At 40.5% G+C, this 23,908-nt stretch overlaps 1 protein-coding gene across 3 annotated transcripts in view; it reads right to left on the bottom strand.

Annotated features, from left to right (window-relative positions):
• The window catches only part of ZNF827 (zinc finger protein 827), a 171,875-nt gene that overhangs the window by 52,411 nt on the left and 95,556 nt on the right, over nt 1-23,908 (bottom strand). For all 3 annotated transcript variants that reach the window (XM_077139893.1, XM_077139895.1, XM_077139894.1), the window contains exon 8: nt 11,903-12,006. In XM_077139893.1, the coding sequence (XP_076996008.1) occupies nt 11,903-12,006 (104 nt within the window). The remainder of the gene's footprint in view (nt 1-11,902; nt 12,007-23,908) is intronic.

The raw sequence follows: 23,908 nt of genomic DNA, 5'->3' as shown, positions 1-23,908 counted from the left end.
TCCTGTTGCACAGTCTGTATCCCTTCAGCTTCAATTACCCATTGTCTTACCCTGTTTCTAACTCCTGCTGAACTCTGTTACCAATGACATATTCCAAGTTTATTCTCGAATGTCCGTTCACATCAGTGGGACCATACAGTATTTGTCCTTTAGTTTTTGGCTGGATTCACTCAGCATAATATTCTCTAGGTCCATCCATGTTATTACATGGTTCATAAGTTTATCTTGTCTTAAAGCTGCATAATATTCCATCGTATGTATATACCACAGTTTGTTTAGCCACTCTTCTGTTGATGGAGATTTTGGCTGTTTCCATCTCTTTGCAATTGTAAATAATGCTGCTATAAACATTGGTGTGCAAATGTCCGTTTGTGTCTTTGCCCTTAAGTCCTTTGAGTAGATACCTAGCAATGGTATTGCCAGGTCGTATGGCAGTTCTATATTCAGCTTTTTGAGGAACCGCCAAACTGCCTTCCACAGTGGTTGCACCCTTTGACATTCCCACCAACAGTGGATAAGTGTGCCTCTTTCTCCGCAACCTCTCCAGCACTTGTCATTTTCTGTTTTGTTGATAATGGCCATTCTGGTGGGTGTGAGATGATATCTCATTGTGGTTTTGATTTGCATTTCTCTAATGGCCAGGGACATTGAGCATCTCTTCATGTGCCTCTTGGCCATCCGTATTTCCTCTTCTGAGAGGTGTCTGTTCAAGTCTTTTTCCCATTTTGTAATTGGGTTGGCTGTCTTTTTGTTGTTGAGATGAACAATCTCTTTATAAATTCTGGATACTAGACCTTTATCTGATATATCATTTCCAAATATTGTCTCCCATTGTGAAGGCTGTCTTTCTACTTTCTTGATGAAGTTCTTTGATGCACAAAAGTGTTTAATTTTGAGGAGTTCCCATTTATTTATTTCCTTCTTCAGTGCTCTTGCTTTAGGTTTAAGGTCCATAAAACCGCCTCCAGTTGTAAGATCCATAAGATATCTCCCAACATTTTCCTCTAACTGTTTTATGGTCTTAGACCTAATGTTTAGATCTTTGATCCATTTTGAGTTAACTTTTGTATAGGGTGTGAGAGATGGGTCTTCTTTCATTCTTTTGCATATGGATATCCAGTTCTCTAGGCACCATTTATTGAAGAGACTGCTCTGTCCCAGGTGAGTTGGCTTGACTGCCTTATCAAAGATCAAATGTCCATAGATGAGAGGGTCTATATCTGAGCACTCTATTCGATTCCATTGGTCGATATATCTATCTTTATGCCAATACCATGCTGTTTTGACCACTGTGGCTTCATAATATGCCTTAAAGTCAGGCAGCGCGAGACCTCCAGCTTCGTTTTTTTTCCTCAAGATGTTTTTAGCAATTCGGGGCACCCTGCCCTTCCAGATAAATTTGCTTATTGGTTTTTCTATTTCTGAAAAATAAGTTGTTGGGATTTTGATTGGTATTGCATTGAATCTGTAAATCAATTTAGGTAGGATTGACATCTTAACTATATTTAGTCTTCCAATCCATGAACACGGTATGCCCTTCCATCTATTTAGGTCTTCTGTGATTTCTTTTAGCAGTTTTTTGTAGTTTTCTTTATATAGGTTTTTTGTCTCTTTAGTTAAATTTATTCCTAGGTATTTTATTCTTTTAGTTGCAATTGTAAATGGGATTCGTTTCTTGATTTCCCCCTCAGCTTGTTCATTACTAGTGTATAGAAATGCTACAGATTTTTGAATGTTGATCTTGTAACCTGCTACTTTGCTGTACTCATTTATTAGCTCTAGTAGTTTTGTTGTGGATTTTTCCGGGTTTTCGACGTATAGTATCATATCGTCTGCAAACAGTGATAGTTTTACTTCTTCCTTTCCAATTTTGATGCCTTGTATTTCTTTTTCTTGTCTAATTGCTCTGGCTAGAACCTCCAACACAATGTTGAATAATAGTGGTGATAGTGGACATCCTTGTCTTGTTCCTGATCTTAGGGGGAAAGTTTTCAATTTTTCCCCATTGAGGATGATATTAGCTGTGGGTTTTTCATATATTCCCTCTATCATTTTAAGGAAGTTCCCTTGTATTCCTATCTTTTGAAGTGTTTTCAACAGGAAAGGATGTTGGATCTTGTCGAATGCCTTCTCTGCATCAATTGAGATGATCATGTGATTTTTCTGCTTTGATTTGTTGATATGGTGTATTACATTAATTGATTTTCTTATGTTGAACCATCCTTGCATACCTGGGATGAATCCTACTTGGTCATGATGTATAATTCTTTTAATGTGCTGTTGGATACGATTTGCTAGAATTTTATTGAGGATTTTTGCATCTGTATTCATTAGAGAGATTGGTCTGTAGTTTTCTTTTTTTGTAATATCTTTGCCTGGTTTTGGTATGAGGGTGATGTTGGCTTCATAGAATGAATTAGGTAGTTTTCCCTCCACTTCGATTTTTTTGAAGAGTTTGAAGAGAATTGGTACTAATTCTTTCTGGAACGTTTGGTAGAATTCACATGTGAAGCCATCTGGTCCTGGACTTTTCTTTTTAGGAAGCTTTTGAATGACTAATTCAATTTCTTTACTTGTGATTGGTTTGTTGAGGTCATCTATGTCTTCTTGAGTCAAAGTTGGTTGTTCATGTCTTTCCAGGAACCCGTCCATTTCCTCTAAATTGTTGTATTTATTAGCGTAAAGTTGTTCATAGTATCCTGTTATTACCTCCTTTATTTCTGTGAGGTCAGTAGTTATGTCTCCTCTTCCATTTCTGATCTTATTTATTTGCATCCTCTCTCTTCTTCTTTTTGTCAATCTTGCTAAGGGCCCATCAATCTTATTGATTTTCTCATAGAACCAACTTCTGGCCTTATTGATATTCTCTATTGTTTTCATGTTTTCAATTTCATTTATTTGTGCTTTAATCTTTGTTATTTCTTTCCTTTTGCTTGCTTTGGGGTTAGCTTGCTGTTCTTTCTCCAGTTCTTCCAAATGGATAGTTAATTCCTGAATTTTTGCCTTTTCTTCTTTTCTGATATAGGCATTTAGAGCAATAAATTTCCCTCTTAGCACTGCCTTTGCTGCGTCCCATAAGTTTTGATATGTTGTGTTTTCATTTTCATTCGCCTCGAGGTATTTGCCAATTTCCCTTGCAATTTCTTCTTTGACCCAGTCGTTGTTTAGGAGTGTGTTGTTGAGCCTCCACGTATTTGTGAATTTTCTGGCACTCTGCCTATTATTGATTTCCAACATCATTCCTTTATGGTCCGAGAAAGTGTTGTGTAAGATTTCAATCTTTTTAAATTTGTTAAGACTTGCTTTGTGACCCAGCATATGGTCTATCTTTGAGAATGATCCATGAGCACTTGAGAAAAAGGTGTATCCTGCTGTTGTGGGATGTAATGTCCTATAAATGTCTATTAAGTCTAGTTCATTTATAGTAATATTCAGATTCTCTATTTCTTTGTTGATCCTCTGTCTAGATGTTCTGTCCCTTGATGAGAGTGGTGAGTTGAAGTCTCCAACTATTATGGTATATGAGTCTATTTCCCTTTTCAATGTTTGCAGTATATTCCTCACGTATTTTGGGGCATTCTGATTCGGTGCGTAAATATTTATGATTGTTATGTCTTCTTGTTTAATTGTTCCTTTTATTAGTATATAGTGTCCTTCTTTGTCTCTTTTAACTGTTTTACATTTGAAGTCTAATTTGTTGGATATTAGTATAGCCACTCCTGCTCTTTTCTGGTTGTTATTTGCATGAAATGTCTTTTCCCAACCTTTCACTTTCAACCTATGTTTATCTTTGGGTCTAAGATGTGTTTCCTGTAGACAGCATATAGAAGGATCCAGTTTTTTAATCCATTCTGCCAATCTATGTCTTTTGATTGGGGAATTCAGTCCATTGACATTTAGTGTTATTACTGTTTGGATAATATTTTCCTCTAACATTTTGCCTTTTGTATTATATATATCATATCTGATTTTCCTTCTTTCTACACTCTTTTCCATATCTCTCTCTTCTGTCTTTTTGTATCTGACTCTAGTGCTCCCTTTAGTATTTCTTGCAGAGCTGGTCTCTTGGTCACAAATTCTTTCAGTGACTTTTTGTCTGAGAATGTTTTAATTTCTCCCTCATTTTTGAAGGACAATTTTGCTGGATATAGGAGTCTTGGTTGGCAGTTTTTCTCTTTTAGTATTTTAAATATATCATCCCACTGTCTTCTAGCTTCCATGGTTTCTGCTGAGAAATCTACACAAAATCTTATTGGGTTTCCCTTGTATGTAATGGATTGTTTTTCTCTTGCTGCTTTCAAGATCTTCTCTTTCTCTTTGACCTCTGACATTCTAACTAGTAAGTGTCTTGGAGAACGCCTGTTTGGGTCTAATCTCTTTGGGGTGCGCTGCACTTCTTGGATCTGTAATTTTAGGTCTTTCATAAGAGTTGGGAAATTTTCAGTGATAATTTCTTCCATTAGTTTTTCTCCTCCTTTTCCCTTCTCTTCTCCTTCTGGGACACCCACAACACGTATATTTGTGCGGTTCATATTGTCCTTGAGTTCCCTGATACCCTGTTCAAATTTTTCCATTCTTTTCCCTATAGTTTCTGTTTCTTTTTGGAATTCAGATGTTCCATCCTCCAAATCACTAATTCTATCTTCTGTCTCTTTAAATCTATCATTGTAGCTATCCATTATTTTTTCTATGTTTGCTACTTTATCCTTCACTTCCATAAGTTCTGCGATTTGTTTTTTCAGTTTTTCTATTTCTTCTTTATGTTCAGCCCATGTCCTCTTCATGTCCTCCCTCAATTTATCGATTTCATTTTTGAAGAGGTTTTCCATTTCTGTTCGTATATTCAGCATTAGTTGTCTCAGCTCTTGTGTCTCATTTGAGCTATTGGTTTGTTCCTTTGACTGAGCCATATTCTCAATCTTTTGAGCGTGGACAGTTATCTTCTGCTGCTGGCGTCTGGGCATTTATTCAGATTTCTCTTGGTGTTGGACCCAGCAAGGTTGTAATATTTTTCTGTGAAATCTCTGGGTTCTGTTTTTCTTATCCTGCCCAGTAGGTGGCGCTCGTGGCACACGTTTGTCTGCGGGTCCCACCAGTAAAAGGTGCTGTGGGACCTTAAACTTTGGAAAACTCTCGCCGTCCTGGGGGTTCGCTAGCCGAAACGGCTTGAGCCGGCCCGGGGTCCGAACGCAGGGAGGGTTGCTGGTCGCCGCAGCCAGGGAAAGAGCCCGTCCGAATTTCCTAGTCGGCCCTGGGCAACAAGCGTGGCGGGAGGGCGCCAGCGGCAGCGGCCCGCCCGAGAGAGTGCACGTTCCCCGGGAGTCACGGGTTTGGAAGGGGCCTCCCCCACCCGTCACCGTTCTCCACGGCCTGGGGGTTTCCGATCCAATTCTCTCAGTTGGTCCGGGGGCTGCGCGTGGTGTGGGCGCCAGCCGTCTTTGTTTCAGGGGACCGCCTCTCCAATTCTCCCAGCCGGCCCGGGAAGGGGGAAGGGAGTAACTCCGGCCGCTTGCCACCCCGCCCGGTAAGGCCCGCGCGCCTCGGCGATCTCACCCGAGCTGCTTCTCTCAGCCAGCCAGCCGTTCCAGGATGGGGTACGCTGTCTTTTTTATCTCTGTTGTGGCTTTGGGCGCTTTCTGTATCGTTTCTACTCCCCTAGTAGGTGTCCTGGAGAAGAAACTAAGATCCGCGCGTCTTACTAAGCCGCCATCTTCCAGGAAGTCCATGCCTGGTCTTAATTTATGAAGATTTAGTGTGTGAACCCAACAACTGTTGGTCTGCAGAGACCCAATTAGTTATATTTTGAGAAGGGCTGATTCAGACATAAAGCTGACAGTGCTTAAGGCAAGAACTTTCTCTATGAAGAGGTTTTAATGGAGTAAACAGCTTCCCTTTGAAAAACCCCTGCACTCTAAGACCAAAACTAGGCTGGTGAGGGATGGATGGGGCTAATCGCGAGTACACAATTTTTAGTCTCAAATAGCATTTTCTGGATCAGGAAAATCTATAAAGATGACACTTCCTCCCTCTCGTAATCAGCTGGACAGACTCTAGTTTATCTACTGCAAGTACATCAAAGAAATGCTATCAGCAGTGCAGAGTCATTTTCAAATTTGAAACACAAGAAGACACCCTGCATGCCATTTAGTTCAAGACAGTAAGTCTGTGCTACAAACGGAAATGTTTCTGCAAACTGAATGTTGTGTATAATTGACAAGTTACTATCATGATCATCTGTGTCACCATCTGAAGTGCACATGTGCTCGTATCAAAGGTGACCACTTGATAGTTAGACTTACCTTTGTGGGAATCAGTCAACTAACCCGGACACATGCAGAAATACTGTCATAAGTGCAGGGTTCTATGAATTGTCACAAAATTGCGTACACATGTAGTCAGCACCCAAATGAAGAAATAGAACATCCCAGCTTCCTAGAAGCCCCTCTCGTGCCCCTCACAGTCACTACTCATCCTCACGCTGTGTCTTTCAAGAACTCTTCCTTCTGTACTGTGACACTGACTTCACCATGTGTTTTATTTAAACAGCTACATATTTCTATGAATCAGATAATCCAGTAAACATTACTGGAGTCCCAGCTGAAAGAAACATTCCAAGTGGCTCTGGTTATCAGATATCAAGTGTTAAAGGAGGAGAGAAAAGGTGGAAATGGAAGAAGAGAGAACAAAATTAAAATTATATTAGCGTAGAGTGAAGATTTATTTTATGAATTCTTTGAAATGTCTTACTTAAAGTGCTACATTTCATTCCTAACAAACATGAGGCAATTCATCCCAAACGGCTGAGATATGTGTGGGTAGATCCTGGGGAGGTGAGCTCCTTTGGTTTACAGTCTGGAAACACATTCTCTGACTTAGCAAGCAGCACATCAGGGAAGAAAGAAAGCATACGAACTGCGCAGCCCAGGGTTTAAATTCTTGGGTTGCCACTCATCAGATGTATGACTTTGAACAAGTTATTAAATTTCTCCGAATTTGCACTAGTCCTCTGTAAATTGTGGAAAATTCTTATGTCTGAATGAGTTGTTCTCAATTAAATGAGATGGCATATGTCCTGTGCCTGAGAATTTAGTGGATCCTTGATAACTATTAGCTTTCTTCTCCGTACTGGCTGAATTCGTTCATCAAAAAGGAGCTTAATTTACAAAATGATACACAGCAGCATCCAATGCTCTATTGTTTATCTATGACTTAGTCTGATTTAAAAAGAATCTGCTCTGTTTGAGATAGGATTGAGGAAAACACTTCCCAGTAATCCAGAACAGCTCTGTGTGTGTGTCTCTCTCTCTCCTTGTATGAGTTAGGAAGTCTGAACATAAATGAAGGCAACGAGCGCGCATTAAGACATACTTTTTAAGTCAAGGGTCTTACGAGGTAATTCATATCTGGCCAGTAACATGGCAGGCTCAGAGTTCGTTGTAGGTGGCACATGAATGCAGGGGTGTAGTGTATTTAGATTTCAGAAAAGTCTATGATAGGTACCACTTGTATTAGACTGATGGGAAGGGGAAATGGATCAAGGACTGGCCTGTGGACAAGGCAGACGATTTAAAACCAGCCTTTTGTATTTACCATCAAATCCTGATTGGCATACCAAGCCCTGAAAGGAACTAAATTTTCCCACTGCCTGCCAAAAAAAAGCTTGTCTTTGTGAGGGATGCAGATGTTCTTTTTTGTTTATGTGCTATAAACAAACAAAAACACGAAAAGATTTTTTAAAAGGCATGTTAGAAAATAACGGTGATAGCGGATAACAAATATAATTGCCGATGTGTTTTACATCCTCTAATTCCATGCGCAATCTGAAATAACAAAACAGAAGCACTGGGGACTCCAAACACTGTGAAAGAAATCTATGGAGACCCACATTTTCCCTTCACGCCCACTCTGGTTGTGTTTTTGTTTTTTGGCTTAATGCAGAGCAAACATACTGTGACTTCAAAATCCATAATAAAGCAGAATCGAAGCTTCACATTGTTTAAACGCAGTGCTGAGATTCTGCTACAGAAAAATGATGGGAAAACATAAATAGCTGCAGGTACAATGATAATGGTCTGCTCTTAATACAGAATTACCCCATGCCCTGAAAAACACCCAGCCCCGGGATCTTTCTTCTGTTAATGTAAATCTTATACAATGTGAGGCAACTATCAATGAAACAAAGCCCATTAAATTATGCAAGGTCTAGAATTTCTATTTCCCCCACAATAGGAAAGCTCTCTTATTTCTTTTGTAAAGTCACCACTGGCAACACAACTATCCACGTGCACTCACTAATCTATTCATGGCTTAAGGATACTTGGTCCCCATATCCCACCACCAGAAGCAGACAGCAGCTTCTAAGGCATGGTTTTATTACAGATGTCAGATGTCATTTCTCTCGTTGGCAACACGTAAAAATGTTAGGTCTTTGCTCAAGAACATTCTTTGGTTCTCAGGAAAGCTGTTCTAGAGATACTGGCAACAAGTGAGGCCAGGACACTGTGAAGCTCTGTGTTTATTCTGTTTCTCTGGAGGATGGCAGCTGTGTGTCTCAGAGACCATCTGCTGAAAGGCAAATGCCTGCTTCACTGTGCTATTCTAGATCTCGTCACAGTCCACATTTCTCCCAATCTCTCCCCACTTTACTGGCTTCTCACTGCTGGCTTCATTCTCCAACACGCCTGCAGTGCAATCACACCCCAAGGACTCTCCGATGGCCTGGGAGCTTTTAGACCTTAAATGATCCCCTCATCTGGCACAACCTCCCCTGCCCCATGCTCTAAATATGAAGGTGTTTGGAGAGAATTTCTTTCCAAAGATTGAAGATATATAGGTATATAAGTTTATCTATACATACACACGCACATACAAATATGCATATATATACACACACACATGTATCTGAAATGATGCTACAGATTTTCAGGATTTGCAAGAGATTTCTTAGCGTGGAACTAGGTACATTAAAGTCGTTAATTTTGGTCTCTACTGATTGGGTATCTGAGATAATTCTTTGGGCTGACATTTATTTTTCCATTATCTTTGGAAAGAAAAGGTTTGTTAAGTAAATACAGAGTATGCATAATATTTTAGAGTAATGTTTAACCGAGAGAAGATTTTTAAGGACTCTGAGGTTTTCATTTATATACTAATGACTGTCATATTAATTGCAAATAATTTTCTATCAAGTCACCAAAGTCAGCTGTCAGCTTTCTGGCTTCCCCATTTTCATAGAGGCACTGTCTTCCCTAATTCAACCTGCTTATAACAAAGCTAACCAGTCTTCCCAACAAGACAACTCATGCTTTGTCTGCTTCTCTTATTCCCCCACTCCCCTCCTGCTACTTTTCTCACTAACCAGTTCTTCATTAATAATGCTACCCTAGAACTAAAGTGTCCTTGCCAGGCTCCTTTTTTGGCCTCTGTTCTTTTCAAAGATTCAGCAGCTTGCTGCTCAATTGGTCTTCAGGAATATTCGGTAGGAATCCATGACTCTTACACTCCAAAACTTTTAAGATCCTCAACTGTAGTTTCATTTTCCTTGTTCCCACCACAGCATTAAGCAGATCACTAGAATCAATGCAGGTCCACAGCATTCACCTGAGGCCCCTGGGGCCAGATATATTTGGGATTCAAAATTTTTCTAACTTTAGGAAGATAATAAGGTGCCTAAGATATATGTTATGTAACAGCCCCAACAGGCTTGGAGCAGCACTTCATAACCAAGTTCTTTAATACTTCTGCAAAAAAACGTAAGGATTTCACTTTTGGGTAATAAATAAATGCTATAAATAGCATCCAATTAGGTTTTGTTGCCAAATAATTTATTTAAAAAACTTTTGGTAATAGAACCTTTAAGATTTCAGAATTGTGGTTAAAGGATCAAGGACCTGTAGTAAGAAGGTATATACAACAGATGTTTATCACCATCCTATCTTGGAAGAAATGTTTTCTTTAAAAGTCTCTAGACTGGAGACTTTTGTTAATTCAGATTGGTTCAAATTATTGAGGCTCTCTTTACAGAACATCTCTTCAGATTACGGGAACTTCATGACCACAACTTCATGATCCCCGTCATTTTCAAGTTTTGAAAATGTTAACTCCATTTCCAAAGCATTTTGTCTTGCTTATTAAAAAGAAGTCTCTTTTTAGATGGCTATTTTAGCAAAATGTAAATATAGTCATTTTGCCTTTCCTCTCCCTAAAGAATGACATTTTGATGAACAGTAGATTGATTATCTTTCAATGTGGTTGATTTCCATCTAAAAACTCCAGTTATGTCAACCCCTCCAAAAATTAAGAGTTAGGTCCTAAAATGTGAGTTTATCTAATTTGTATGGTGTCTATCATGCAAATCACAAAAAACACCCCCATGCACAGTAAAGTATACTGATATCACTCTTTGAGGATAGGTTTTAACTTGACCAATAAATCCTTCTTTAAGTACAGGTGAACCAAACCTCAAGCCAGCAAAGCAGGGCTGAATACACATCATGGGAGACTGGCCACATGGGTCACAGCACTCTGACAAGCAATTCCTAGGCAGTTATTTTGACATTAGAAAGTCACAATCCATCAAGTTAACAGCAAGGCAATAATTTGGGGGACTAGGGAGCTGGCTATTCAAAATGACACTGTGGGAAGTAAACAGTAGCTTGAATAGCCCTTGTTTGATAATGAAGACATAAACTAAGTAGAATTTCTTTTCACTTCCATGTAACCAGCTATTACGTAATGTGTTTTGGTGTAAGCATGTTATTTACGGTGTTCGAATAGAAGATCCAGCAACGCTAAAAAGTGTGCAGGTACCTGAGTCTGGCTGATGTGTGGAGATGAGAAGGCATGCATCTGCTATCACAAGACTAAAGAGTGACAAAGAGTTGCCTTTCCCCCAGTGTTTGTCACAACCCACCTCCAATGACTCGTGATATCCTAAGCTAGTATTTCAGCAAATGCTACATGACTTTTTTTCATTGCAAAATAATCAGATCTCCAGTCCCTGTGTATGGGGCTCCCTGAGCCGACAGAGGAGTCTTAGGCTACAAGTTTGGCCGACTACCCTGTAGGACACACCCAACCTTGGTCTTTCATTCTGCTCGCATGGACAAACTAGTGCATACGGAGGCCACTGAGTGCTTCTGAAATTTTGTCAGTATCAGTGGGATGGGGGCCTGGGCAAGGGCAGGCAGCACGGACTGTGGTACAGCGGTTCTCAAATGTTCTCATTGCACAATAACTCCGAGGACATACACAGAAGGACTGAAGCTGTTGATAAAGGGAGAGAAAGCACATCTGTCCTATTACTCTGAAAAGGAGTAGTGCAAAAGGGAAGTAAATTATATACTGATGGCTGAGATGACAGAAAGGAATGATAGATGGAGATGAACAGAAACAGTGGCTAAGAAGAGAGATGAAATCTGGATGGCAAGGTTGTCCCAATGAAGAGAGTTGCTTCCATGGAAACTGAGGTGGTCTTTGGGGCAGTCCACACCCACCATGCAAAGAACCTTCCCTGTTGAGCAAGTGCCCTTGCCATGCCCTTCTTCCCATAGCTTCCTGGCTGCTTCACTGAAATACTGACAATGAGCACAGCAAATTATTTTTGGGTTAAACGTCACTGTTTTAAATAAAAAAGAAATTCACTCTACAGATGAACTACCAAGCAGGCAAGGAACAATCAGCTCCTGAAGCAAAGGTGAAGACGTCTATTACAGCTTACTTTCATTTTAATAAACTTTTGTGGCTTTAAATTGAGTTTCTCCCTCTTTTAAAAAAACAAACAAACTAGCTTTATACGAGTAACTGCGGCACAGAGGCTGAAAGTCTCTGAAAATGCGCACATTTCAGAAAAGTAATTTTTAAGCAACCAACAGTAGAAGTAAAGTCAACAGCGTTTCCATACCTGGAGCGGATATTCTTCCGTGAAGCAGAGATTCACTGGGCAGCAGATCTTTTGAATTGGAGGTGAATGGTGATTGTCTAAATGTATCTTCTGAAAAGAAAGGGCTGGGGGTGGGGGAGGAGGAGTGAGGTTTAGTAAATTAAAGTTACTTAAGATACTCAGAGTCTCTGATGCAAAACACAGAGCTATAGATACATATACACACATGTGCAAATGCTGGATAAGGTAGTTTAAGTAAATGGTGTTTAGAGACTATAAGAAGATTATGCTTAAAATGGAGAAAGAGAAAATATATTACATTAGACAGGGGCCATCTGTACATTCTGTCTATTGGTTTTATATTTAGGGTGAATAAATGAAACATCATCGTCGAAACACTGTTAAATCCACGGGGAAGGAGAGCTGAGCAGCAAATTTCCGTCTTTCTCCACACTTTCTGTGAGGATGTTGTTTCCAAATTAAGACCAACTGCCCAGGTCAGAATCACAGGGCCTGCACGTGGTTTCCCCAGAGTGGCCATGGCTTTGACCTGACTCACCCATATTCTGCCATGTGACCCCTCAGGACCGTATCCAGACAGCTGGCTGCAGCCAGCGGCCAATAAACCAAAGGAAACGATTCCCTGACCTGGCAACTGCATACTCTTCACACTAGAATCCTCTCAGTTAGGAAAGAGTTAAAACCAGAAACGAGCCCCAAGTCCTTTTATTTTAAGTGGAATAGAGGCCCTGACTTTAGTGTTTCTATGTTTCCCTTATGGCCCAGCTGGAGTTTCCCCTAATACCGCAGCCACTGCAAACACCAAGAGCCAGGATGCTTGTAATAAAGCTCTTTTAACCCAATCCCAGCTTACATCTTCCGTGTCCCTAAAGTAAACTCTAAATAACGACCGCGATCACCATCTGAGAAAACTGGAGCATCCATCAGAGTCCACAAGAAAATGGAAACCCCGATTTATTTACAACAGAGGGAACTACAACTGGGGACTGGGGGACACAGGTGGTGGATGGTCCAGAGCGGGCAGTACACAGCCAGAGGCAGGAAGAGCAGGAAGTGACCATCACCCCGAGGCAAGAGGGAAAAAAGGGGAGGTAATCGGAGGCCGATTACCTGTGGAAGGTGGAGGCAAGGTGGGCCTGCCCGGCAGAAGCTGGAGCCCTGGAGGGGATGTAGCAGCTGCAGGAGGCAGAAAAGAAGGGATTGAAACACCCGGGGCTCTTTTTTCAGCCCCTCGCCCATCACTACAAGGGCCTCCCACGGGCCCAGCCTTCCTGGAAATCAGAAGGGGGTCGACCCCTTGCAAAGCAGAGCAGATCAGGGGAAGGAAAGGATCTAAGGGCACACAGACCTAGAACTGGCATGTGGCGTTGTTTTTCTACAAGGCTATAGCTACTATTATTAAATATCAAAAAGGAAATATTAAAGTGCAGTGGAAGATAACATTTATTTTAAAAAACAAAGCAAAATGCACATTAATAAATAACAGATTTACGAGACAGGCGAGATTTAATGCAACTTTGTATGTCATGCTTCTTATTTATATCTTAAGAACAAAACAACTGATAAAGGCTTAAAAAGAGAACTGGCTATAAGCAAGCAGGTGGTGGGGAGGGGAGAAGGAAGAGGAGAGACGTATCTTTTTATGCCAAACATCTCATAACCTGCACGTGATACAAAACGTACAACAGCATGGCAAAGAGCACGTGCCCAAAAGTGGGCAATTCTCGGTTTAAATCCCAATCTCAAAAGGTCTTAAACTTTTCCAAGCCTCCCTTTCTTGTCTATAAAATGGGATTATTAGGGTATCCACACCTCACAGAGGTGATGTAAGAATTGAGTAAAATAGTCCCACCAGCAAGTGCTCAATAAATGTGAGTTATTTTTACATATTTTAAAAAATTTGTACTTGTGTCTAGCTCAACAGGGAGCAAAATCAATCAGCTTTTCCTTACAAGGTGACAAAAAGCGTCATTTCCTTGCACAAAGTCTATCACAAAACGAAGAAATAGTCACTCTGATTTTGAAGGGCTCAACGACTGTTGGGATGATAAATAATTAATTCCCAACTCTTCTAGAAAGAACTTGAGAGTCAAAGACCTTTCAAGGAGGTAGAGGGCTTGGAGAACTTCTTGTCACACCTACAGTGTAACATTCTCTACTCCCACATCGTTGGTTCTCACCTTGCATATGAAGCCACACGTCAGCCTGCACCTGTGAGGGCAGTTCACACGGGAAGCGCCAGGGCACAGGGTACAGGACAGATAATGGGTCTTCCCGCCACAGCGCTCTGGCTATAGAATTACCCCAAAATCTGAGAGTTCAGGGGAACCCCAAGGAATGCTCTTGCCTCTAATATGGAGACGTCCTTTAAGGGCACTAAGAGAAGGGAAAAGGGAACCTTAAAGGGTTCCCAGAAATAGCACCGTCCTGGCCACAGGGAAACATGCACTGCCCTCATTCCTTCTTTCCTACAGTAAATATTTAGTGAGCGCCTATGACATACCAAGCCTGGGAAGATAATGTCACAACACTGGCAATGGTTTCTAATCTCTGGGTAAAGGGAAACGGTGACAATGACACACGCTGTGGAGGAGAGGTGTGATTTTACAGCGGGGGGTCTGACCTCATTAAGGGAGGGCAGGAGCCACTTTCCTGCCGAAGCGACCACTGAGCTGAGACCCGAAAGGACAGCAGAGGCTGGGAGGTCACTGAGGTGCTGGGGAAGGGGTCACGTCCAGTGTCCAGCGGGAGAACACAGCCAGCCAGTCTGAAGGGCTGGCAGAAGGCTCCTTGTGGCTGGAGCTAAGGGAGGAAAATGAGGTAGACCGCAAGCAGGGTCACCCCTGGCTTTGTCCTAACAGCAGCGGGAAACACTGCAGTGTTTTAAGTAAAGGGTGACAGGGCAGGATTTCAGTTTCAGGAAGCTTCTGTCTGGCCACAGTGTGCAGCGAGGCCTGGAAGGGCTTGCCAAAGACAAGGCAGGTGGCCAGAGCAGCAGTCCAGACAGGACAAGGTGATGCTGGTAGCAAGTGCTGCAAACCAGCAGTGACACATACAAATTAAAGAACCGTGTAAAAATTAGGGCAGGTTAAGAGAGCAGACACATGTAAACCCAACCCCAAGGTTTCTGAGTGAATAAGGCTATATACCTGGAATAGCGCCCTATGTTTTCCTAAGCAGTGGAAATGGGCTAGCTCTGCATCTTCACGTGTTCTCTTCAATAGCGAAGATTTCCACTGATGTGAAGCCCTATTATCACTAAGACGCTCAGAATAAATTGAATTGAAAGAGAGACAATCACAGAGGGAAACAACATTCTAAATAATTTTCTATCCTGGATGCCAGCTTTGTCCTCCATAGAAAAGGAAACAGTTCTTCTGAGGAAGCAGAGAATTAGAAGGGAGTCATGCTGCATACTAAAAACACAAAAGGACCAGCAATGTTTTTATGAGGCAAAGAATCAATGGAGAAATTTTTCAGAAGTTAAGGGGGTTGAAGTTTGGTCTTAATTGTAAAGAGAAGATATGAGACTAACAGAGCACCAGCCCCAAACCAAACATGGGATGCAAGCCTCGGGCTTTGCATCCGTTCAGGTGGGAGCAGGGTGCTGTGGTTTAGCAGTTTGGAATCAGAGGGATGTGAGTCCAAATCTCATACTGGTCCTTAATAGCTAAGTGACAGTTTTCAGATCATTAACCTCTCTGGCTATAGTTACATCTTTGGTAAAGAAGTTTAAAAACACCCCCTTCATAGGGACGCTCTAAGGGTTAAATGAGCTATTTCCTGTTAAAATTCTTAATACATAATACACGCTCAGTAAGAGATAACTAACACATTTATTACTTGTTAGGTCCCTGGCACTGTCTTCACTTAATCCTCACACCATCCTTTGGGGTAGCAACTGTTATTATCATCCCCATTTCACCAAGAGACTTGGATGCTGAGAAGTTAAGTGAGTTGCTCATGGTCAGAGAGCAAGGCAGGATCTGAACCAGACAACGAAGCATCACAGTCAGAAAGGTGAACTACACTGCTTCTCAAACGAGCTCTAACCCTGAGGGAATGCACAGACAGAACAGGCCCGTGAATCCTTCTTGGAATGGATATGGAGATAGTGGATGGAGGGACAAAGTGGGACGGTGAGCAGCCATTTCAGTATGCAGGGTCCTAGGGAGCTGAAGACTTCTCCAGTCCAGAAATAAAGCAAGCGAAATGACTGCAGCCTTTACCTCTCTGTAAAAGATAAGATAAACCCCAATCTTCTAAACCTTCTGCAATGCTCACGCCTGGCCAACTTGCAAACCTAACCTCTGAAGTGACATCGCATTGTCCACTGCCAGCACCCACTGTTTTCGGGCTGGGGGCTGGGGGGCGGGCGGGCATGCCCTTGTTTTTAAATTTAAAAAAGACGGAAGGCTAACGGGATCATTAGGTGCCCGTAAACCTGCTTTTCAGCATAGTGGCACCATGGCTACACAGACATCTGCATATTAATCTTTCAGACACCCGGATCCGTGTTTCAGGAATGGAGGAACGAGGCGGCATACCCTACAAGCCACGCGCATGCTCGATGGGAGAAGAGCCCCAGTCACGCTGGTCGTTTTTTCTCTCTGCTGCTGTTCTGAGAGCACAGAAGACACTAAACTTGGAACCTGGAGACCAGGTGGGGCAATGCAAGTTGTAGGATGGTGAGACCGTTTTTCAGAAGTTACTTTTCCCCCTCCCGTGCCTCACAGCGCTGGGCAAGTGCAGAGGCACGTGGCTGGGGGCCGATGCGGGTGGCCGCGGCCAGGGCACTGTGGTGAGCGGAGGGCCGGCCAGGAGGTCCCAGGAGGTGACTGGCAACACGATGACCCGGGTCTGAAACTTCTTTCCCAGGGAGAAAAGGACATCCGCAATCCATCAAACTTTACGACGTTTGCTTCGGTGAAGCACGTTTGTTTCGTCCCTCAACTGGTAACTTGTCGCTTATCAGGTTATTCCAGAAAAGGAGCTCGATGGTGAATGCCTCGAGACCCTTGTTCCCCGACTCTCCAGCTGTCCAAACGTCTGTCATTTTATTTTGAGCAGTTGCCTCAATCAGAAATTGAACAATGGAAGTGAAAAGAAGGGCAAGCGGTAACTGTCAGAAAATGTACTTATTGCTGGTTAATCTTTTTGGTTAAAAAAACTGGTAGAGGAGGAGACCGAAACTAATAGCTAATGGGGGAGGAGATAGCACTAATTTTAACAAAACCACCGTTTACCACCATGTTTTTTTTTTTCCCCTTCGGCCCTGGACATAGTCAGGCTACCCCCTAAGACTGAGTCAATTCGTATGTTCAAGAAATATGCAATAGCAGCGTCTGGAAGCTGTTAGATGGACTTAGAACTGCCCAACTCTCCTATTATTTTTCCTGCCTTCAGCTTCTTTGAAACAGTCTTGTAAAACCTTTATCTATTTGAGTTTCTTCTCTGGATAAAAGGAAAATGGACCTTGAAGGTGTATTTTAATTTTTCTCCTGTACAAAATCTAAGGGCTAAAATACGAAGGAGCTGTGCTGTCTCTGTGATCGGACAACCCCAGTCATTAGATGGCACCGACTGTGGGGTCAGCAACACAGTGCTGACAAAAGGGAAGACTTACAATAAATAATAAAACAGTCCACAGAAGATGGTGGCTCTACATAGAAACACATTTTGCTAAGTGCCAACTGTGGCATAAATATGTCCACCTTCAACATCTGAGTGCAACAGAGAGCTCTGCTTCATGCGGACCAGAAGGTTCATCTATTGTGAAAACCTCCTCCAAAACCAAAGCCAAAAGTTATGAGAATTCACATTTGATGGCAAAAGCAGGACACAACAAAAAGAAAAAAAAAAAAAAAGATACAGTATATAAGAGAAAGTTAAGTAAAGACTTTATGGTTAGTAATAAAATAATAGCTTTAAAGAAGCAACAGAGAAAAAATAAATAAATAGATTTTTTCCCTTCTAAAGGACAACAGCAAAAACCCACAGGAATGAAATTGGGAATGGCTTATACAAAGGAAATATAAAAACTAAACATAGAAAGAGAAAACTCTGCTTTGTAATGAGTCTTTACTCAGAACTTAAAGGGATCTTCACTGATCACAGTGGAATGAAATCCTAGTAAATGTAAGAGTTTCAGGCAAATCATCCAGGAAGGATACTCTGATGTTAATCCACACAAAAGATAAAATTTTCTTTTGTGAATGAAAAAAATGGCATTTTTCAAGTGAAAGTACTTGATTATCTATTCAGCTATGTGTACACACAACATAGCAGCATGTCCAGATTTTTTTTGAAGAACCAGATAATACTGTTCAAAAGCACTTGGGTTAATTATTATTTTGTTTTGTTTTGTTTTGTTTTAAGGAAATTTTAAGAACAAAATTATCTGACACAAATATGTCTGAGAAGCTGTATATTGCAAAAGGAGAGCTAGAAGGCCAGTCTTGGGTGGAAAACTTCTGCAGGTACCAGGGGTTCTCTCTTCTTGGCTATGTGTTCACCAGTAGACCTGAGCTCCTGGGCCAGCTGACTGTGTCCTGACGGCTGTCTGTCCTTCCTGTTAAAAGGTCTCTCTCAGGGTGCCCAGGGGTAGTTCAGTGGTAGAATTTTCACCTGCCATGCCAGACCCGAGTTTGATTCCCGGCCCACGCACTTCCCAAAAATACAAACAAGCAAAACAAAAAACAAAAACAGAAAAACAAAAATTCAACAAATGGTGCTGCAATAATGGGATAGTCATATGGTAAAAACAATGAAATGTGACCCCCCCTCCGCCATACAGCAAACAAACAAAAGGGCCTATCTCATCTCCACTTAGTATTTCAGCATTTCAATATGTGCTATTTGTTAAGAACTGAAATGCTATGCATTTGTTAGTGTAAAACCATTATAATGATACTTTTAAAAATCTGAACTCTGAGTCATTTAGACCTAGAGACATACCTCAAGAGTTACATACTGCATTAACACTTTGAATTGAACATGTCATTAGTTCAGAAAGCATTCTTCTCTGCCTCCAAAATCCTCAAGAGAAAGTCGAGAGAATAAAGTTATGCCAAGAATAAATCTTCTGCTTATTCAGACTTTTTGAATATATGGAACATAAGTGGGACAGAACTGAGATGGATACTGGTAATTTCCATATGGAATCTCCATGTATACATAATTAAACTAAAGGAAATGAGAACAATCCGGAAATGTTTTCTTTGAACAAAAACTAGAGCTTGCTAACAATAGCAGATTACAGTCCTTGCCAAAGAACAACAAAAAAATTTAAGTTTCTCAAATTTATCAAATAAAATGGGATTATTTGAAGATCGCCAATGAGAAAAATATTTGGGATAGTTATGACTATCTTCTTAAAATTTCCTCAAGTACTTTAATATCAGAAATAATTTTTTCAGAAGCTTGTACAAAAATATGCTTACAGTTCAACAACTAAAACATTGCCACACATTATTTTTAAAGATTCTACTTTTTAAAAAGATCAAGCCACATTATTTTGTTCTCAGTTTTCAGGATTAATGCACTTTTCTTCGCTTTTATGTAGTGCTTATTTTATTTTTTCAAATATTACTTTCTTGATTGGCATACATTTGCTAACAATTTATAAAAGGGAATAGATATTTAATAGTTATCTTTATTTACATAGGCATTTGATTTGTAATGTATTTATAAATGGTTGTATTTGAAACATTTTAAATAGTATTTCCACAGAGTTCTGTAATAAAACCTTAAACCCTTTAAAAAATAAAATGCAAAAAAAAAACTTGATATATGTGTATCAGCATTATGTGAAATAGAGAAGAAAATCCGGATAAAGTCACTTTGCCCTAGTACAGTAATTGCTGTATGTGACCTCTGACCTTGGTGGCCCTAACTTCCAGCTAGGGCTCTCTGTTTTGCTATGCATGAGTTTATGTAGCTGTTTCTGAAATACGCCCAGATAAAGACATTATAGGTATGAAAACCAGTGCCAGTTTCCCCATTAATATTTCTTATTAACATTTTCTTATAGCCAATAAAAAAGCTAAACTGTACAAAAATACTTTTTTAATGGTACTTATGAACACTGACTGTTCTTGCCTCTTCAGTAACAGAATTGAGGACGTGGTCTGGAATGATTATGTATGTATGCATATATGTATGCATGTATTCATGTGAAAACGACCCTGGATAGCAGGTTGGGAGTACGGGAATTGGAGGAGAATGCTCAAGATTAAAAACAACTGTCAATCCCAGTCCTGAAGACAAACACAGCTATCGGACACTGCGTTTCCTGTTCATCGATGAAAAAGGACATAACAGAGAAGACTCCTATAACCCTGGTGGGCTAGGCTTGGAAGCCTGGTCACTGATCACGCTAGGCTCCCAATTTTTCAAAGAAAGAGGGACTGTAGTGAATAAAACTTCGATTAATCTTGAAAACTGGCAAACTTCAGCTGGGGTATTTATCTAAAACTTGAGGCTGGCCTTGCAGCTTCAGTGGGTTTGTAAATGGGGCTTGTGGGCAGAGGGCAAGCCAAGGTCACCTACACAGGCACCAGATTTTCTTCTTTAATTTTTGGAGGTAATTGGAAAAATAGGGGCAAGAAAGCAGAGCTGTGTTTCCCTCTTCTCCTATTCCACTGATAGCTGTAGACTTGGTGCATCTTGGAAATCAAAAAACAATCAAACATGCTATTAATTTTGTAAGGCATAAAATGGTTTTGTGGAAAACAACCTTTTTTTTTTAGATATGTCTACCAAAGAATCTGGAGCTGAGGGAATAATGTTTGTGGTGTGCCTTAAAATACAGGGGAGTGGGAGAAGGACTGGTGAAGCAACTGGCAAAATGTTGGTAATTGTTCAATCTGGGTGATGGAGAGATGGTGATTTATTATATGATTTTTTCTATGTTGTTCTTAAATAAAAAAGAAGTCAGTAGCAGCAATCAAATAAAACATCCAACCCAGATGAAATGTCTAAGCCACCAAACAGAACACTAAATGACAGTAATAGAAAATACGTAAAAGAACAAATACCAATGAACAAATATGCTTAATATTTCTAAGGATCAATATAAAATCTTAACTATAAGATACGGTTTTAGACCCCAAATAGGTTAAAAATTATTTCTAATAAGACAGCACAGCGTTGGTGAGACCTTAGGAACATGCCCTGTATCTCTCTCATTTTAGCTTCTGGTAGAATTGTCGAGTCAACCTTTTTGGAAGTCAACTTGATAATTCAAAGCAAAAGTCTGTGAAATGTGAATGCTTTTCTGAGTCATCGGTTCCCTTCTAGAATTTATTCTACAGAAAAAATCAGACAGGTGTGCAGAGATTTATGTAGAACACTTTATCCCAACGTTGTTTAAACTGGTGACAACTTGGGTAAAAACCCTTGATATCCTATAACAGGGGACTGATTACATAAATTAGGGCACATGTGCACGTTGAGTACACAAGCACGAATACAATAATACTAGGTCATATTAACTGACATGGAAAGAAGCTCTTAATAGGTTGTTAGGTGAAAAGAAAATATTACAAAACGGTATATACAAGGATCCAATTTTTATAACAAAGTGTGCATACATAAATAGAAAAAAAATTCAGCAAGACGACTCTCTCTGGGTAGCAGGATTACAAGTGTTTATTTTTTTTCTTCTTTATGCTCTTCTATATTGTTTGGAAATAAAAAGTTATTTTTAAAACTTAAAAAAAAATACATTAATTTTACTATTTAGGATCCTTTATTGAAGGGCCGCTCAGCCTCTTATAAGGGACTGTATAACTTAAGATAGTTGTAAACAACAGATGCGGGGACAATTACATCTAAATTATGATCCCACCAGTACCAGTAGGCATCAGCCTCGGAAGGCAGAAAGCTATGGAAGGAAGGGGATGTTCCAAGTAGTGTAGGAGAAAAATAGAGACTCCGGAAAAAAATACATGTTGCTACGGTTTTCCATTTTCTTCTTTGAAAAGTATGAATGCTTTATATTTGAGGTTGTCTTAAAGGCAGGCCAAGTGCGTACAACTTACTACACCAAGTTTTCCAGGAACAAGTTCCTGTGGCCGCACACGGCTCTTGCTCTCATCCATTGTGCAGCCAGAAAACTTCTGGGACAAGGAGCACAATGCCAGGCCTTGTCAAGGACTGCTCACTGGTGAGGCCAGAGCTGGGGAGCCCGAGCCAACCAAAGACCAAGGAAGTGAGTCCTGTGGGTCCGGAGACACGAAATGTCAGCCTGTGGGGGGACCTGGATCTCCTGCGGAAATCTGGCTTGATCCATAAACAAGGACAATGCTTTTTCTGCTGAGGCGAGAAGGGAACAGATTAACTCAGTCTCGCCCTGCGGTGAAGCAAGGTTCTTTATTATAGAAATTGTAGTCAATGTTGGGGAAATGCGGGTACACCTTTTTAACATTACTTCTGCCTGCCGCATCATACATACTTGGGCTCTTGCATTCCTTAACAGAGGTCAGGGTCTAATATTTGATAGATTCCTCGAAATAACCATGGAGATTCTCTTATGAGAAAATCCCAGGTGAGAACTGGATTAAAGCTGGCACCTGAGCTAGGGGGAGAAATATAGGTGCTGGATTTCTACTTACAGAGTTTTACAATTTATACTTTATCCATGACTATTATGCATCATACAAATGAGATGGAATACTATTGCTAACAGCAGAAATTAAGGGAGGTGTGTGCATGGACAAAGATGAAAAGGTATAACCCTCTTCAGATTCTGTAAAGGAGATTTAAACTTGCTTCTTTAGAGTAGCATGACACTAAGCAGTTCTGGAGTCATGTTGCTCCAACCAAAGTGGGTCCGTACAGATGTCACAAAAGTGGGAGAAAAAATGTGGAGTAATATCTACAGGGCAATGGCTTTATAGGAATAGCTGAAAGTACTGAGAAAGGTTTGGTAAAATGAGAAGGGGGGGTGGGAACAAATGACAACAATGCACAAAGTACTTTCAGGCTATATGAATAAAAAAATGAGCCAGTGTTTTCAAGGATGTTTTAATCTCTTCAAAAAATGAAAACTCAAGGATAAGTTGAGAAGGATGAATTCCAGTCAAAAAGGCTCTCAAATCAACATTCGCCTCAGGGCAGCCTCAGACAGTTGTATAGGCTGTGCACTGCACAAAGACACTATATCTAAGGGGGCATGATTTATACACAGACATCAAAGATTCATATATTCATTATGACAAGATGCCAGCAGAAGGCAGTTTCCCGAGGAAGACCATTTAAAAAAACTTTCCAATAGTACTATATTGTACAGCAATAACCTTGATCTCACCCCCCCCAAAAAAAAAAGAATCAAATGTCCTAATCGAAGGGACTCAAAATTAGTAGCAGTTTCTATTCTTTAGAAATGGAATTCTCAGTATATTTCATTCTAAAGTTATTCAAATTATAAAGGGTAAAGAGAATGTATGAAGAGCTGCTCAAATATCAACAATTCATTTGCTCTGTTTCCTGTTTTATTTCTTAATTGCTTCTGTCTAATGCACCGTTCTTTAGACGTAATCTCTTACTTTTTAAAGTAATAGCGCATTATTCTCTTATTTCTTCCAAAGAAATGAGAAGGGGAAATTGCATGAATTGAGGCAGCCCATGCTTTTACAAATTTGTGCAATTTCTATTACTGAATCATAAATATTTAAGGACATGCATTTTCCAAGGACACAGGAAAACTCTATATCGGATACTTCCAAGTGAATAAGTCTCTTAGAAAACACTGTAAGCGCCATTATCTAAATCATAGAAAAGCAGCCTGCATTTCGAATTCTGAAAATTGGGCAAATTAAATGTTGGTCTGCACAGCATGATATTTATATGATAATACCTTTCTCTGAGTTTCCCACTTAGGCTGTGTGTCTCTTAATGGATAAAAGGACAATTCAGGCAAATACTTCTTTGCTTTTGGAATAAAGTATACCAGGTGTGAGAAGTTTCTCTTATAGGCCTGCAATCTTATATTGCCACGGACAC

Source organism: Tamandua tetradactyla, chromosome 22 (genome assembly GCF_023851605.1).
Source record: "Tamandua tetradactyla isolate mTamTet1 chromosome 22, mTamTet1.pri, whole genome shotgun sequence".
NCBI lineage: Eukaryota > Metazoa > Chordata > Mammalia > Pilosa > Myrmecophagidae > Tamandua > Tamandua tetradactyla.
This window is presented reverse-complemented; position numbering and strand designations above follow the sequence as displayed.